A 16,207-nucleotide genomic window follows, 5' to 3' on the forward strand; every position below is an offset into this window, starting at 1 on the left:
GATTCTGTGTCTCCCTCTCTCTCTGCCCCTCCCCCGTTCATGCTCTGTCTCTCTCTGTCCCAAAAATAAATAAATGTTAAAAAAAAAAAAAATTAAAAAAAAAAAGAAACCGATGCCATTACTGGTAAAATGTTCAATGTTTTTATAAGCTGCCGTTCCAACTTTTTCTGACCAAGTACAGTGATAACTTTTATTTTTTAATTTTTTATTAAAAAAGTTTTTTAAAGTTTATTTATTTTGAGAGAGAAGGCAAGCAGAAAAGAGGCAGAGAGAGAAGGAGGGAGAGAGAATCCCAAGTAGGCTCTGCACTGTCAGCACGGAGCCCAGTGTGGGGTTCAAACCCAGGAACTGTGAGATCATGACCTGAGCCAAAATCCGGAGTCAGACTCTTGCCTGTCTGAGCCACCCAGGCGCCCCTCCAGTGATAACTTTTAAAAAACGTAGCTCATGAATTAATTAGGTAGGCCTCACTTTTAGGGACTTGTAACTGGGAGAAGGAGGGATTATACTCGTCCCTGTCTTAAAGCCCTCAGGGGTCCCAGTCGGCCTGCGTGACCTCCGCTTGAACCACCCGGGCAGTTGCAGATGGCATAAACGGACACCATTTGGACCCTGCCCTCTCCGTGTTTGGCATAATTGTGGTGGGGACTATAAATTGGAAACGTGTGTAGGCAGAGTCCACTTACTGGTGGCAGAGGCAGAACTGAAAACATCACAGAGATGTTCCTTTCTGTTTCCTCACGAGGGCCACACCCGGACGGTGTCGGGGGGGCTGTCGTGCGAGGTGTCCGCATCAGGAATTCTACCCTCTATACCTGTTTCGTAAGAATTTCATCAGGTTGTGTTCCTGACGGTGATGCTGTCGTCCCCAGAGAAAAACTCTGGCTGCATATGGTGGTGGTGGAGTTTTAGTTAAACGTGGCAGGCACATACGTCCACGGCCATGTACTAAATATACACATACATGTGTGTTTCCAATTTTCTTCCTAGATTTTGGCCCTGATTGCTTTCATCTGCATAGAGACCATCATGGAGTGCTCTCCGTGTGAAGGCCTCTACTTCTTTGAGTTTGTGAGCTGTAGTGCATTTGTGGTGACTGGAGTCTTGCTGATTCTGTTCAGTCTGAACCTTCACATGAGGATCCCCCAGATCAACTGGAACCTGACAGTGAGTATAGGTCACCACGCTCTGACCCTGGGTGCCGCTCAGCTCCGAGGGAAATTTGGAACCTCTCCGTGTGCTGTTTGGTTCCAGTTCATTTTGATACTTAAATATTTTGTTGTAATTCAACTGTGAAATTTTAAATTTCTTTACTGGGTTGGATGAAACTATAAGGTAATTTGAATCTTCACTAATGGTAAAACCATCATAAAAATTATTTTGACCCCTTTAAAGATGTCATTTCAATTTTATGATCCCCAGAGAAGATTGGTAATGTTGATATTTACAGAATCTGGAAAGAGAAAATGGAATTAATACCTTTATTTTTTTTTCACACTGGACCCAAAAGCCATTTACAAAAGTATTGATTCAGGAAGAATTGAAATTATGAATGAAAATGACCAATGAGTTGCAAAGCCTAGGATTATCATTAAATTCAAAGCAACTGGTAGGACGCAGAGGGTTTGGTGGTTTGATCAGAGTCTTGAGTGGAAAAAGCGTGCCTTCTCGACGGTTTGGGTTCTTAATGACTGGCTCACCCTCTGATCAGCATGGGAAGCTTAGGCCTGGTCCCTCCCGGGCCCCCGTTCCTGGACTTGTGTTACTTTTCCTTACCCTGCTGAATGAGAAAGGAAACTTAATAATAGCACTTGGTTTTCTTGATGTTTCTTTGCAAACACTCACGTGCAAGAGCCCAAAGGAAATCGGTCAGAGACACAAGAAAGCACAGTCAGCTGCCTCCCCCTCTGTGCCTCCTGAGAAGCTGCGGGGTGGCAGGAGCAGGGAGGGTGCTGCAGACCGTCCACCCTTGTGTGAGCTCCTGTCTTGCTGCCTAGTGCTGGGTGTGTGCGGCAGCATGGAAAGTGTGCCCGGGTGCAGGAGCCAGGGAGGAGGTCCCCTGGCCTGGGAAGGCCACCCCCATGGTGATCCTGTGGGGTACGGAGAGGAGCGGGTCTTCCTGGCAGAATACTCTGTGTGTTGTTCGAACTCCTGGGAGGGAATATAAAAGGAGAGCTGAACTAGAAAAGCTGATTTCAGTCGAAAACTCAGCTGGATTTGTCCTGGTTTTGTGATAGGTTTTAGCATCTCAGGTGGTTTTTATTTTTATTTTTTTAATGTTTGTTTATTTTTGAGAGAGACACAGTATGAGCAGGGGAGGGCCAGAGAGAGGGAGACACAGAATCCGAAGCAGGCTCCAGGCTCTGAGCTGTCAGCACGGAGCCCGACACGGGGATTGAACTCACAAACCGCGAGATCATGATGCAAGCTGAAGTCAGACGCTTAACCGACTGAGCCACCCAGGTGCCCCAGCATCTTAAGTATTTTTAATTTTTTTTTAAAATATTTTTTTAATGTTTATTTATTTTTGAGACAGAGGGAGACAGAGCATGAATGGGGGAGGGTCAGAGAGAGAGGGAGACACAGAATCCGAAGCAGGCTCCAGGCTCTGAGCCATCAGCACAGAGCCTGACGTGGGGCTCGAACTCACGGACTGTGAGATCATGACCTGAGCCGAAGTCGGACGCCCAACCGACTGAGCCACCCAGGCGCCCCTCAAGTATTTTTAAGATAAAGTTTGTGTTCTCCATTAAAAAATGTTCACAGAGTTGTGAGCATTTATCCATTTAAATTGACAGTGTAGTAGACAGAGGGCATAGGACAACCTCATTAGCCTCCTCCAACCAGAATGCAAAGTGCCGGAGGACCCGTTTGACAAAGAAGTGGCTGCCAGGAAGACCAGGGACTTTGAATTAGACATTTTTGGGTTCAAGTGCAAGGTGGTTCTTAAGATCTGTGTGTGACTCTGGGCAGGTCACTTACAGCCGCATGTTGAAGGCCACCATTGGTAAGGTGGAGGCGATAGTATTTTACAGGCTTGTTTTAAGAAGGAAATGAAACAATGTGTATAAGGGGACCTCAAGCCAGTGTGCGCTGCTGCCTGCATAAGAAGTATTTTTTTTTTATAATTTAACTTTATTTTTTAAGATTTACATCCAAATTAGTATATAGTGAAGCAGTGACTTCAGGAGTAAATTCCTTAATTCCTTACCCATTTAGCCCATCCCCCCTCCCATAACCCTGTATAAGAAGTATTAATATTATCACAAGTGAGAGTGGTTTTCTTTTTTTTTTTTAACTATTAACAAAATTTTTTAAATATTTGTTTATTTTTGAGAGAGAGAGAGCAAGCAAGTGGGTGAGGGACAGAGAGAGGAGACACAGAATCCAAAGCAAGCTCCAGGCTCTGAGCTGTTAGCACAGAACCCAATGCGGGGCTTGAACTCACGAACTGTGAGATCATGACCTGAGCCGAAGTTGGACACTGAACTCACTGAGCCACCCAGGTGCCCCACGAGAGTTGTTTTCTATCAGCCACATCTTTCTCCTGCAGACTTCTGCCAGGATTGGCTTTACTCCCTTAATTCAGTCTTATCTTCTGATTTGACAGCTATGAATCTCTTAAAAGACTTCACACTGCAGCTTTATAACTAATTCATATTGGTCTTTATCCCCAGAAATACCTACTTAGTGAGCTTTCTGGAATTCATATTTTTTCTATTTTTTTTTAAAGTTTACTTATTTTTGAGAGAAAGAGAGGGCGCAAGCAGGGAGAGGCAGAGAGACAGGGAGACAGAGAATCTCAAGCAGGCTCTGTGCTGTTAGCACAAAGCCCAACACGGGGCTCGACCTCATGAACAGAGAGATCATGACCCGAGCCGAAATCAAGACTTGGACACTTACCCAACTGAGCCACTCAGGCGTCCTGGATTTTCCTATTTTAATCATGAAGGGCTTTCTGCTTGGTGACTACCACATTATTCAGTCATACTGAAGTGCCTCTTTTTCACTGGGAAGTTAACATACATCATTTTCTTCTGGACGGTGTCAGTGGAGCAAACACCTGAGTGAGTGATGTGGTCACTTGAGAATGCTTTCAATTTTTTGGGATCCTTTTTCCAGAATTTCCACCCCCCCATTTTTTTTTTTAAGTTTATTTATTTATTTTGAGAGAGAAAGAGAGGGAGGGAGGGAACCCCTAGCAGGCTCCACATCATCAGTGCAGAGCCCGATGTGGGGCTTGAACTCATGGAGCCGTGAGATCATGACCTGAACTGAAACCAAGAGTTGGATGCCCAACCACCTGAGCCACCCAGACGCGCTGAGAATTTCCAACCTTTTAGAGCAGATGAAGGTGTTTGCTTATCCAACAGAAGAGTATGTGAGTACATGAACTTGAGGAGGTAGTACTTACTGAGGAGAGCTCAGGTCATCTATTCTTTGGGAGGGGAGAAAAAGTGAGCTCTTCAGGGCTGGACACAGCTTATTGGGATTGGGTTTCCCAGTTGGAATCCCTACAGAGGGTTGGCCTTGGCTGTGTTGTGTTTTTCTAACAAGGTGGTAGGAGTTATTGTCATCAACAGAGCTTGCTAGTGAATGAAATAGGGTGTGATTAGTATAGATTTAGCAAAATGGTCGTTCAGGAGCCTACATTGACATAAAAATATTCATGAAAAATGGCACATAAGGAGGAGGTTGCAAAGTGTGTATTTTATACAAGCATTATTTGATGCAAGCAGAAAGATTCTATTAGCTCTGGGTTTGCTTGTTTGTTTGTTGATGAATCTATGGGACTTACCACGTGGTATTTGTTTTTCTCTGTATATTAGGGGCTCATATGCCTGTGTGTCCTCTCTGTGTTTACCTTGGTTAGTGTCCCAGGCCTCTTGCCCCACCCCTTCCTTCTCTTCTCTCATCCCTTTCCCACCACTGAAAGCCCACTAGCGGCTCCCAGTCTCCCTAGCTGGTGCTACGAGCCCGTCAGGGCCTGCTCAGCCTAACTTCGTAACCAGCAGGGAGGTCTGCACGTGCTGTCTCTCCTGCCCTACTCCCAATCTGTGTTTTCCCACTTTTCACTGTCAAATACAGATCATTCAGAAAAATTCATTAAAATGTACAGTTGAATGAAGAATGATAAAGACGGTGGAGTCACCGCTTGGGTCAAAAGGTAAATTTGACGTTCTTGAGAGTACTCTGGTCGTGATCTTTGGGGCCTCCATGTTCCTGGATCCCCAGGCTATTCCTCAGTTCTCCCCTCACTGAACATGTTTTAAATATATATTTTTTTCATTTGAGAGAGACAGAAACAGTGCCAGTGGGGGAGGGGCAGAGAGCGAAGGAGAGAAAATCCCAAGCAGGCTCCACGCTGCCAGCACAGAGGCTGATGCGCAGCTCCAACCCACGAAACTGCGAGATCATGACCGAGAGTCAGACACCCAACTGACTGAGCCACCCAGGCGCCCGCCCATCTCCTCACTGAACATTTGAGCAGAATCTGCCATGGAACGCTCTGTTCTTGCTGCTGTACTCTCCACTCTTGCCTGCCCTGATACTACCCTGTCCTGGCTTTTCTCCTTCCTCCTTGGTTTCCTTCTCAGTGCCTTAGCGGCCCTCGCTCATCCCACAGACCTCTCCGGATCAAAAACCCAGGTTGGTTGGGTGTTGAGTTGGGACAGTCTGAGTCACCCAGAGGAGCCACCTGAAGAGCCCCAAGGACTTGGCCGTGACTCATTGTGTGGGGTTTCTGACACAACTTTTTACACCAAATGTGTCTTTTTTTTTTTTTTTTTTCTGACACCAAATCTGTGTAGTTTTTCCAGACCGAGCAGTTCTCTAATTCTCTGACACTAACTAGGTGTCCAAAAACTCAACTCCATTCCGACACTAACGCCTACAGTTGACACAGATCCCCAGGCGAAGGGCTTAGTTCCTCGAGACTGCCCCCACTTTGCACACCTGCCACAAATGGAGCTCCCAGGTCACCTGCACCAGCTGCAGATTTGGGCGTTCTCACAGCTGCCTCCTCAGGTTCGTAGTTCTCTAGAGTAGCTTACAGAACTAGGGAAAAGTGCTTACTTATGATTACTGGTTTGTTGTAAAGGATACAACGTAGGAACAGCCACGTGGAAGAGATGTGTTATGTGGAGGGCAGGATCCAGAAATCTCAACGTGCTGGAGCCTCTGACCTCCTGGAGTTGGGGTGCAGCACCCTCCCGGCCTGGGTGTGAAGTCACCAGCTCGGAAGCTCCCTGAACCCCGTCATTTGGAGGTTTTTAGGGAGGTTTCATTATGTAGGCATGATTGGTTAAAATCGTTGGTCGTCGTTTGGAGGTTGAACCCAATCTCTAGCCCTTCTCCCCTCCCTGGAGGTTGGTGCAGATGAGGCAGAAAGTTCTAACCCTCTAACAGCCTGGTTGGTTTTTCTGGTAACCACCTCCCATCCTGAAACTATCCAGGGGCTCCAGAGAGTCACCTCATTAGCACAAACTAATGGTTGTTTATGGTTGAGAGGGGCTCCTTACGAACCACAAAAGATACTCCCGTCATCCCAGAAAATGCCAAGGAACTGGGGACAAAGACCAAATACATATTTTTGTATTATACCGCACATCCTTTCTGGTACTCCGTTTCTTTCCCCATAAAAGCAGAACAAAATAACACGTGTCCTACTTTATACATATTTTGGGTCATAATTAGGTTAGGATCTGTGAAGTTTTACACACACATGTGCACACACACACACACACACGCACACAGAGTTGGCACAACAGAGACTCCATGGAGAGTATTTGCCACTATCATCAGTATTAGGATTGTCCCTTTGATACTGGGGCCATTCGAGCACAAGTCCGTGCGTGGTATAGACTGAGTGGCTGTGAACTTGCTCTCTCATCCTTGTGTAGAACCGATGCCAGAGCCAGCCATGGAGCCCCGTGGTTTGGGAGCAATTGCAGTGACAGGCTGGGGCCCAACCTGTTCACAACTATCTCACCTGTCATCAGTCCGGCAAACATGAACCGGATACCTAGTTTGTGCCAGAACTTGGAACTGAAAGCACACAGCAGGTGGATGCAAGCTGCTTGCCTGTGGACAGGTGTGCTCCATCAGATCCAGTTTTGTGTGTGGCCTGGCAGGACACAGGCAAGGAGGTGGTGGATTCCCTGGGCAGGAGCCTGGAGTGGGCCAGTCAGGGGAAGTTCAGAGAAAATGCCAGATTCCAGCTGGGCCTTGAGAGATGAGTGGGTGACTCCTGGGCACAGAGTGTGGAAGGGTGGGGCACGTTACAGGACGGCCCGTTCTCGGGGACTGGCTTGGGCTTGTAGACTCGGGGCCTCTGGGGTGGAGACCGGGGAGGCAGGCAGGTGGTTCTCCTACTCAGCCCCCGCTGACCCTGTGGTTGCCATAGGGCACTTCTGGAACGGTTTTTCAAAGGCATCTAGAAGGTTGTTTGTTTGTTTGTTTGTTTGTTTGTTTGTTTTTAAGAACTTAGTGTTTTACGTACAGTCTTCTGGTGTTTTAATGTCGGTGTGTTCAAATTTGCTTTGAAAGCCGTGCAAGTCAAACCTGTCTGTGGGCCAGATATGGTCAATAGGTCTCGGGTTCGCATCCTCTAGGCCACACCCTGTTGATCTGTTCTTGGAGTTACAGGGGTTCACATCTGTACCTCCTGGTGTGTCACTGAAGAAGGGACCCAAGTGTGTGTGTATGTGAGGGTGGTTTTCATCCTTTTCATGAGCCTGGGTGGCTCATTTGGTTAAGCATCCCGACTTTGGCTCAGGTCATGATCTCACAGTTCATGGGCTTGAGCCTGTTGTCAGGGGCTCTGTGCTGACAGCTCAGAGCCTAGAGCCTGCTTCTCATTCTGTGTCTCCCTCTCTCTCTGCCCCTCCCCCACTCGCTATCTCTGTCTCTGTCTCTGTCTCTCTCAAAAATAAACATTAAAAAAAAAGCATTAGAGAAAGTTAAACACCACTGTTGACTACTCCCCCCAAAGCCTGTTCTAAGGTCATGTCCATGTGTGCCCCCTAAGGTGAAGGATGAACCTACAAGGCCTGATGTTTGTTTCATGGATGAGGAACTCACGTAGTTGATGCCGATGAACATGTGCAGTATTCCACTTTTAAGCCTTTTAATAAAGCCGTGCAGGGGAATAAGTGTTTGTTACAGAAAAATGCGAAGATACAGATAAAGGAAAAAAAAATCATGTGATGATCCAACACAAATGAAAACATACGTCTACACAAAAGCTAGTAAGTTCATAATAGCATTGTTTAAAACAACCGGAAAGTGGAAACGACTCAGATGTCCAAAAACTGATGAAAAGGTAAATAACATGTGGGGTACCTGTACAATGGAATACTATATAGTAAGAGAAGGGAATGAAGTGTTGATCTGTGCTCCATCCTGAATGAACCTTAGAAATCTTAAACTGAGTGGGAGAAGCCAATCCAAAAGAGCACATAACATATAATTCTATTTATATGAAATGTCCAGAATAGGAAGATCCAAAGAGACAGAAAGCAGGTTAGTGGTTGCCTGGGATTAGGAGAGGGATGAAGAATTAACTGCTAATGAGTTTCTTTTTGGTGCTGAAAATGTTCTAAAATTAGATAATGGTAGGTGCGCCTGGGTGGCTCAGTTGGTTAAGTATCTGACTCTTGGTTTCAGCTCAGGTCATGATCTCATGGTTTGTGAGTTCGAGCCCCATGTCTGGCTCTGTGCTGACAGCATGGAGCCTGCTTGGGGTTCTCTCTCCTCTGTCTTTGTCCCTCCCCACCTCCCTCTCTCTCTCTCTCTCTCTCTCTCTCTCTCTCTCTCTCTCTTCCTCTCTCTCTCTCTCTCACCCTCTCTCAAATAAATAAATAAACATTAAAAAAATAAAATAAAATTAGATCATGGTAATTGAATTGCACATCTTAATTGGGTATATTATATGGCATATGAGTTCTATCTCAATAAAGTTATTAAAAAGTCATATGTGATACAAACCATTGGGATAACCACTTGTAAAACTTGATATAAGCTTCTAGACTATGTAGACTATCTTTCACCTAGGCATGTATGTTGTGATAACGTGTGTGGGGGGTGGTGTGGAATGGAATCATTAGAATTATGCTTTTTCACTTAAACTATTTTAAGTATATTTCATGTTAAATATACAACTTCACCATAATGACTGCATAGTGTTCCATTGTGGAGATACCATTTTATTTAACAACTCCTTTATTCTTGAGCATTTTGTTTGTTTCCAGTTTTTGAGGGGTTTTTTTGTTTTTGTTTTTTTGGGTTTTTTTTTTTTTTTTTGCTATGTTAAGGATTATGACAAACATCCTTATACTGAGACCTTTGCACTAGTGTGATATTTAAGATGAATTTCCAAATGTGGAAATCATAGGCAACACGAACCTTTTTAAAACCTTTGATGCATATAGGCCCTTGACCAATTTATATTTTTACACTGTCACCAATAATGTACATACTATTTGGTTTGATGTTTGGCCTCAGCATGTATCACAAAACTCCCCCCACTTCTGAATAGTGTTTGTTTTGGAAAGTACATTTTATATTCTTTATTCCTACAGCACCTTACCCAGACCTGAGCATTTTAACTGAACACTTCCTGGTTTGAATTTGTGAAAAACTTGCCCTTAACTTCACATTGGTCACAGCTGAAAACTGTTGTGCTGGCAGACGGTTTCTGAACAGAGTTTTGTAGTTGGCGTTTGCTTCGCTCTGTGAGCCCCTAGGGAAGCCTGCACCAGCAGTGTGCTGGGGTTCCTGCTGCGTAGGCTCAGTACCTCTGTGATGAGAACGTTGCTTTTTTGCAACTTTGGAAAGAGATGACGGGGCACCTGGGTGGCTCATTTGGTCGAGCGTCCGACTCTTGATTTCAGCTCAGGTCATGATCCCAGGATTGTGGGATCAAGCCCCATGTTGGGCTCTGTGCTCTCATCACGGAACTTGATTGGGATTCTCTCTCTCTCCCTCTCTCTTCCCCTCCCCAACTCCGGCACACATACACACACGTCTGTGTGTGTGTGTGTGTGTGTGTGTGTGTGTGTGTGTGTGCGCGCGTTAGCACGCGCATTCTATGTCGCTCTCAAAATAAATAAACATTTTTAAAAAAAAGGAGATGGCCCTTGAGGACCCACCTGGTGTTGATGCACAAACAGTCCAGCATTTCCCCTGGATTTTGCTTCCCTGTAGAGATTATATGGACTCTGGTATGACCCCGGCTGTCAGCATCCCATTGTCACATTGGCGATTACAGAAGCAGCAATTAATGTACAGGGAACCGTAGCTGTGAGTGTCTCCACCTGACCCCTAGAATAACTCTGTGAGGTGGGGGTACTGTTCCCACATGAGACACAAGAAGCAAAATGGCTTGTCCCAAGTCATGGTGGGTAAGGACCCACGTCAGGCTGTGACACTTAATCGATGTGCTCTGTTTGTCTTCACAGCTGAGGCAGGAGTTAAATCTTGGAAGCATTGGATACCTAACCTCATTTGCTTTGCAAAAAACTTAGGAGAAAATCCTCTAGGTTTTAGCCATAGAGACCCATGAAAGACCATGCATAAGAAAGAGCATGAGGTCTGGCTAAGTGAGTTCTCTAGGTCTAAAAACCCATGCACTTGCCAAGTCACAAATGAATGAGGGGGGGTGAGTGGCGATGGAGGGCACTTGGCCAGTTACAGTACATTCTGGACTTCTGGGGAGTGCTGCCCATGCTGAGGTGATTTTAACATAGTTTGAAAAGATGACAGTAGAACTCAAAATGGTAATTAACGTGCATGTCCTTAATGGGTTAGCAGTTTGGGTTTCTGTAATAATGCATTAAGAAATGACAACGTGGTTGATTAAAATGTGGATTTTGCTGTGGTGACATATCAAGTAGCATCATCATAAGCTGGTGTCATCTTTGCCTTCCTTTGTGGGACCAGTACCCCTGGGCCATTGAGACTAAAATATGGTGTCATCAGAGAGGCTGGGCCTTGTGCTGCTTTTAGGGCAAAGCAGGAAATCATTCTTTCCAAGTGACTTTATCTTCTTCTTTAGGATTTGGTCAACACTGGACTCAGCACTTTCTTTTTCTTTATTGCTTCGATTGTACTGGCTGCTTTAAACCACAAAACCGGAGCAGAAATTGCTGCCGTGGTAAGTGAACTCAGGCTGATTTGTGCACCCTGTGACTTGCTCTCCTCTGTCCCCTAGCCTGCGTCCTGCTCGTTCTTCCCTAGCTTTTTCTTTGCTAACGATGTTCTTACTGAGTCAGTGGAGGTCCTGGTTCCTTCAGCGCTATGGTTCTCAAAGTGTGGTCCCCAGAAGAGCAGCCTCAGCATCACCGAGGAACTTGTTAGAAATGCCATTCCCAGGCTCCCCCAGAGCTACTGAATTAGAGAGCCCCAGTAATAAGCCCTCCGGGTGATTCAGGTGCATGCTCAAATTTGAGAATCACTGCTTTAGTCTGTTTCCAGAGCCCTACGTGTCTGTTAGTGATGTTACTTTTAAGAGCCTTATCTGTCAATGTGTGGGGGAGAATCTTAAGAAGAAGTAGGCCTGACTCCATGTAGCAGTCAGGTGACATGTTTTTGTTCTTTGAGGTGGAATGCCTTCGGGGGAGGGTGGGAACCAGATAACCTTAAGACTTTCACGCTCTGTGTTTTGCATTTCTATATTGCTCTGTATTTATAATGAACACGTAGCACTTTTGCCATGGTGGGGGTGCTGCTGGTTTGAAACGTTTGTAAAAAATATTAAGCCAGCTACTGTCCCTTGTGTCACTCAGTGGATTCATCATCAGTCCTTTCGAATCATTAAAATTATACTGCTTTTTACCCCGGAGCTGACCACCTGGAGCTGCCCAGGGGTGAGGCAGCTGGACAGCAGACAGAGGCTGGGGGGCTGTGATTTGGAAAGTCAGGCATTATGGCTTGATTAGGGGCTGACACCTGAGACCCTCATTTTCTGTCTATATGGTATTGTGGTCTACATTTTACTTTCTTACCTGGGACCAGTGGCCATGAAGGTGTTGTAAAAGAGGCACTTCTGTGATTGTTTGTTTTTTAACTTTTTTTAACGTTTATTTATTTTTGAGAGAGAACGTGCACAGGAGGGCCAGAAAGAGGGAGACAGAGGATCCGAAGCAGGCTCTGCACAGTGAGCATAGAAGAGCCCGACACGGGGCTCAAACCCACAATCCCCGAGATCACGACCTGAGCCAAAACCAAGAGTTGGCCGCTTAACCGACTGAGCCACCCAGGCCACCCCTGTTTGTTTGTTTTTAATAGATCCAAAATACTTTAAAAAAAGTCTTGGGCTGTCTTCAGGTGACGCAGAACTTTATGTGGGTCATGTTCACTGTGCACTTGGCCACAGTCAGACAGCTGAATATCAGTGGGTCTGGGCATTGTGGGTACAGCTGGGACAGTTGCACACATCTCGGGTGAATGTGAGCTGCTCAGGGCAGGTCCTGCCCTCACACCCGGTACGCGGCTGACGTGTCTGAGGACTGACCGTGCCCGTGTTTTGCAGATATTTGGCTTCTTGGCAACCGCGGTATATGCAGTGAACACGTTCCTGGCGGTGCAGAAATGGAGACTCAGCATCCACCAGCAGAGTGCCAGTGACTACATCCGAGCCCGCACGGAGTCCAGAGACGTGGACGGTCGCCCTGAGATCCAGCGCCTGGACACATGAGCACCTGCCATCCTCCTCCCTCTTGTCCCCGTGCCCATCCTTTCAGACAAGTTTTCTTTCCCTCATCATGTCAGATTTTCCCGTGATTAAGTTGAATTTTGTCCTCTTTGGTGAAAGTTCATACTGGGAAAGGGTTTTCAGAGCCCCCGTTGGCAGGTATTTGAGGCAGGGAGCCGTCGCGCCCAGCTGTTCTGACCGAGGCGGGCGGCAGAGGCCTGCCAATCGGTCCAGCGTTGGGTGGCTGTGGTTGCCGCCGACCTTACCGGCTGCCGCGTCTGCTTTAGGTCTTCGCTGTCCCCGAGCACAGGCTTCACATCTGACTCCGAGCCACCCTGTCATATATTTTTGTGACAGCTCAAGACTTTGGATTAATGGGGGCTGCTAGGAAGGGGTGGAAATCAAGGAATGAAGGTGTGGGGTTGGCAGCGATCGCCGGGCAGCCCCCTCGCGAGCTCCGGGGCACCATTTAGTCTTGCTGCCCGGAGCCTCCCCTGCTCCTCGTCTTCCACTCCTGGGGCGTCGACACACCCAGCACAGGCCCAGAAAGCCACGCGTGACGCTGAGGGTCTTGGTGATGGGGGCGCTGGTGGAGCTCTTTGCTGGGCCCAGACTTTACGGGGATGGGAAAAGCTGCTGCCCTCTTGGGGCCGTTCAGTGGGACTGCTGACATGCGGGAAGGTCACCTTTTGGTTCCCACCCTGCTGAGAAGTCACTCAATTAATTCTTCCTGAAATGCGTCACTTCCCTGAATCCCAGATTCTCCTCCGGGAACGTGGGGACCATCTTGTTTTCCAGTTTCAGACCCACCCTTACTACTTGGAGGCTGAATTGCAGGCTACCTGCAATTTTGCCTTCTCAGGTAAAAGCCACAAAAAAAAAAACAAAAAAAAAACAAAACAAAACATTCCACCAACCAGAATGCCGGCACCTTTGCTGGCTTCATGGACCACAGGTGGGGACACACCTGTTTTAGGGATGTATGCGAATTTTTAAATGCCTGAGGACAGTTGTAAAGTGATTCTGAGTAGGTTTGTCTAGGATTTGAAAATACTTGAATTTCCAGCACGACACACCCTTTCACTGATGTTCCAGAAGGCACGGGTTGTGGCTTTTGTGCCTCAGGGTCATGACTATGAACATCGACCTCGGAAGTTGCTGGGGAAAATTCTAGTTATGTAAGGTTTTGGATGGATTCTTGATAAAGTGAAGATGATTGTGGTGAATGTGTTACATGAATCCCTTTGAGGCTGTAGGTTTTTTTGTTTGTTTTTGGTTTTGTTTTTTTTCTCGCTGGGAAACTATAATTGTATCTTTCATGGAAAAATTGCCTGTAACTTGTTGGGTTTTCACTCTCTGAACTGTTTTGAATGTTTACAAACCTCCGTGTTCCTCTACTATTCTGTGTCTGGCTGTCACCAGGGAGGAAACCCACCCTGCCCCGGTGGGGATGGGGTGGGGGGCGGCAGCGGGTTTGCAGCCCGCGGAGGATCCCCAGGATCTTGTCTCGTAGTGAATGACTGCAGCTTTTGCCGCCTGCTGCGTGAGGAGAGAGCGAACATGAGTGTGTGCTCGGAGGTGGGGAGCAGAGCAGGTGCGAGAGGGTGTCATCCGTGCACCCGTGGCATCGCACGCCTTGCAGAAGAGCAGCGTCTCATTTCCCAGCGCAGGGACCACTGCTAGGCAGGTGGTTCTAGGGGAAACGGTACCTTCCACATCTGAAGGGTCGGGGCTAGGGGTCAGCCGCCTGAACCAACTGTCCGGAACTGGCCGAATTCTGCTGCGGTTCCTTGTCCGCGTCAGGGGCGGTGGGCTTTCGGTGCAGACCCCGCCGGCCCGGTGGTCACGAACCTCCCCTGCGCCCACACGGGTCCGATCGAGCCCCCTTCCCATGCGTGTTGTGAGGCGGCACCAGTCACGCCTCACAAACTTTGAACTTCTTATGTGTAGTGACTTGTGAGGAGATGATGACATCTGGATTTTATCTGTTTATTTTTATGTATTTATTTTGCATTTGTCGACTGTGTCTGCATAGTCTGAAACGGGCTTCTCTCCCTCTGAGATTTCCACTTAGAAACAGGGCCACAAAGACCCAGCCTCGCATTGAGTGGGGCCCACGTGGAAGGACCACCCTGAGCTTTATCAGGAATCTGCTGGGAGTCATGTTACTTGGCCTCAGTAAAAAGCCGCCTTTGAAGTGAGATCAAGAAAAAGAATACCACTCGGGCAGGATTGTTGCCCAAGTTTTTCCAAGCGGCTGCAATAAAACCAGTTTATCACCTGGTGGAAAAGGGCCTGTTGGCCTCCCAAGGATGTGTTGAAAGCTGCAAGTAGTGGTTCTGAAGCCCATTGCAATTGTAAATGCTTATAGGTGATAAAAAGTGACGATCCCTTGTGCCACCGAGGGACGTAGTGGTCGCTTTGCATCTTAGTGTTAGAATCTTCAGAATTATTTATGTCCCTGTAACTATTTAATATCCTTTGTGCCATGAGGCTCCCCCATGGTTTCTGTAAATATATTTCTTTATATTTAATTAGCTCCCACTACAGCCAGAAGCAGCCAGCTCTCTTATTGGTGTGGCGCAGAGCCCGGGAGCAGACCTCCTCGCGCGGCAGCGTGGCGGGGGCAGTTCTGAGAGGAGAGTGTGGTTGTCTAGGGCGAATGTGACGACACTTGTTTTTCTTATGTTGCCTCTGTGTGCAAACAGGACAATCTAGATTTAGGGGCGCTTAGGAGGACTTTAGTTTTGTTTTTGCAAATTGAAGGAAGCCTATTTGTGCATGTAATGGTTCCAATGTGGACCACATCCATTTGGTTTGGGGTATTTTAAGGCTGAGGCAATCTCAGTGTTTCTCAATTTTCTGGTAGGAGGATGCTGGCTTTCGTAGTTTGTGCCAAACTTGATGGGAACTGCAGTTGCTGTGTAGATTGGACTTTGTGCCTGGAGACCGTGTGGTGGCGACCTTCCAGCCTCCGGTGGAACCCCTGGTGGTTTTAGATAGATGCACACCGACGTCTTCAGAGAAAGTTGATCTTGGCACTGATTTTCGTTGATGTGGTATTTTCTCCCTCAGATTCTCCTGTATGTTTCCCTACAGGGTTGAAGGCGTGGAGGGAGGGAGAGGTCTTTTTCTTTTCATATAGAAAGATTACAGTCATGGAGGCTGAAAGTCGCTCGTTGGTCCCATATAAAGCCAGGGAAGGACAAAGGTAGTCACAGATTAAGACCTTATAGGACAAGTTTGATTCAAAGTATTTTATTTTAGATTTTTACTCTGTGCAGAAACACTCACCCCAGAGAGGTTACCTTTGCCCACAAAAAGGCAAGGATGTAGTGGCCTGTCCAGTCCTGGTCTCGGCGGCTGGAACTGAAAAGCCAGCGGGGACAGAGCCTGGCTGGTCACATGGGAGCCAGCGGGACCCACCGGCTCTGAAGGCTTGACTCTCGGGGGCGGACCACAGCCCCGGCCCTCAGGGCACCACGACTGTCCCCTGGCAGGGAGGCGCACGCC

At 47.1% G+C, this 16,207-nt stretch overlaps 1 protein-coding gene across 2 annotated transcripts in view; it reads left to right on the top strand.

The window, feature by feature from the left end:
• The window catches only part of CMTM4 (CKLF like MARVEL transmembrane domain containing 4), a 62,297-nt gene extending 49,494 nt beyond the window's left edge, over positions 1-12,803 (top strand). The window contains exons 2-4 of one of the 2 annotated variants that reach the window (XM_053210723.1): positions 991-1,167; positions 11,057-11,155; positions 12,533-12,803. In XM_053210723.1, the coding sequence (XP_053066698.1) occupies positions 991-1,167; positions 11,057-11,155; positions 12,533-12,697 (441 nt within the window). In that variant the 3' untranslated portion in view covers positions 12,698-12,803. The remainder of the gene's footprint in view (positions 1-990; positions 1,168-11,056; positions 11,156-12,532) is intronic. The other variant, XM_053210724.1, reaches the window with a different exon arrangement.
• The last annotated feature ends 3,404 nt before the right edge of the window (positions 12,804-16,207 follow it).

The sequence above is a fragment of the Acinonyx jubatus genome, chromosome E2 (assembly GCF_027475565.1).
Source record: "Acinonyx jubatus isolate Ajub_Pintada_27869175 chromosome E2, VMU_Ajub_asm_v1.0, whole genome shotgun sequence".
Lineage (NCBI taxonomy): Eukaryota > Metazoa > Chordata > Mammalia > Carnivora > Felidae > Acinonyx > Acinonyx jubatus.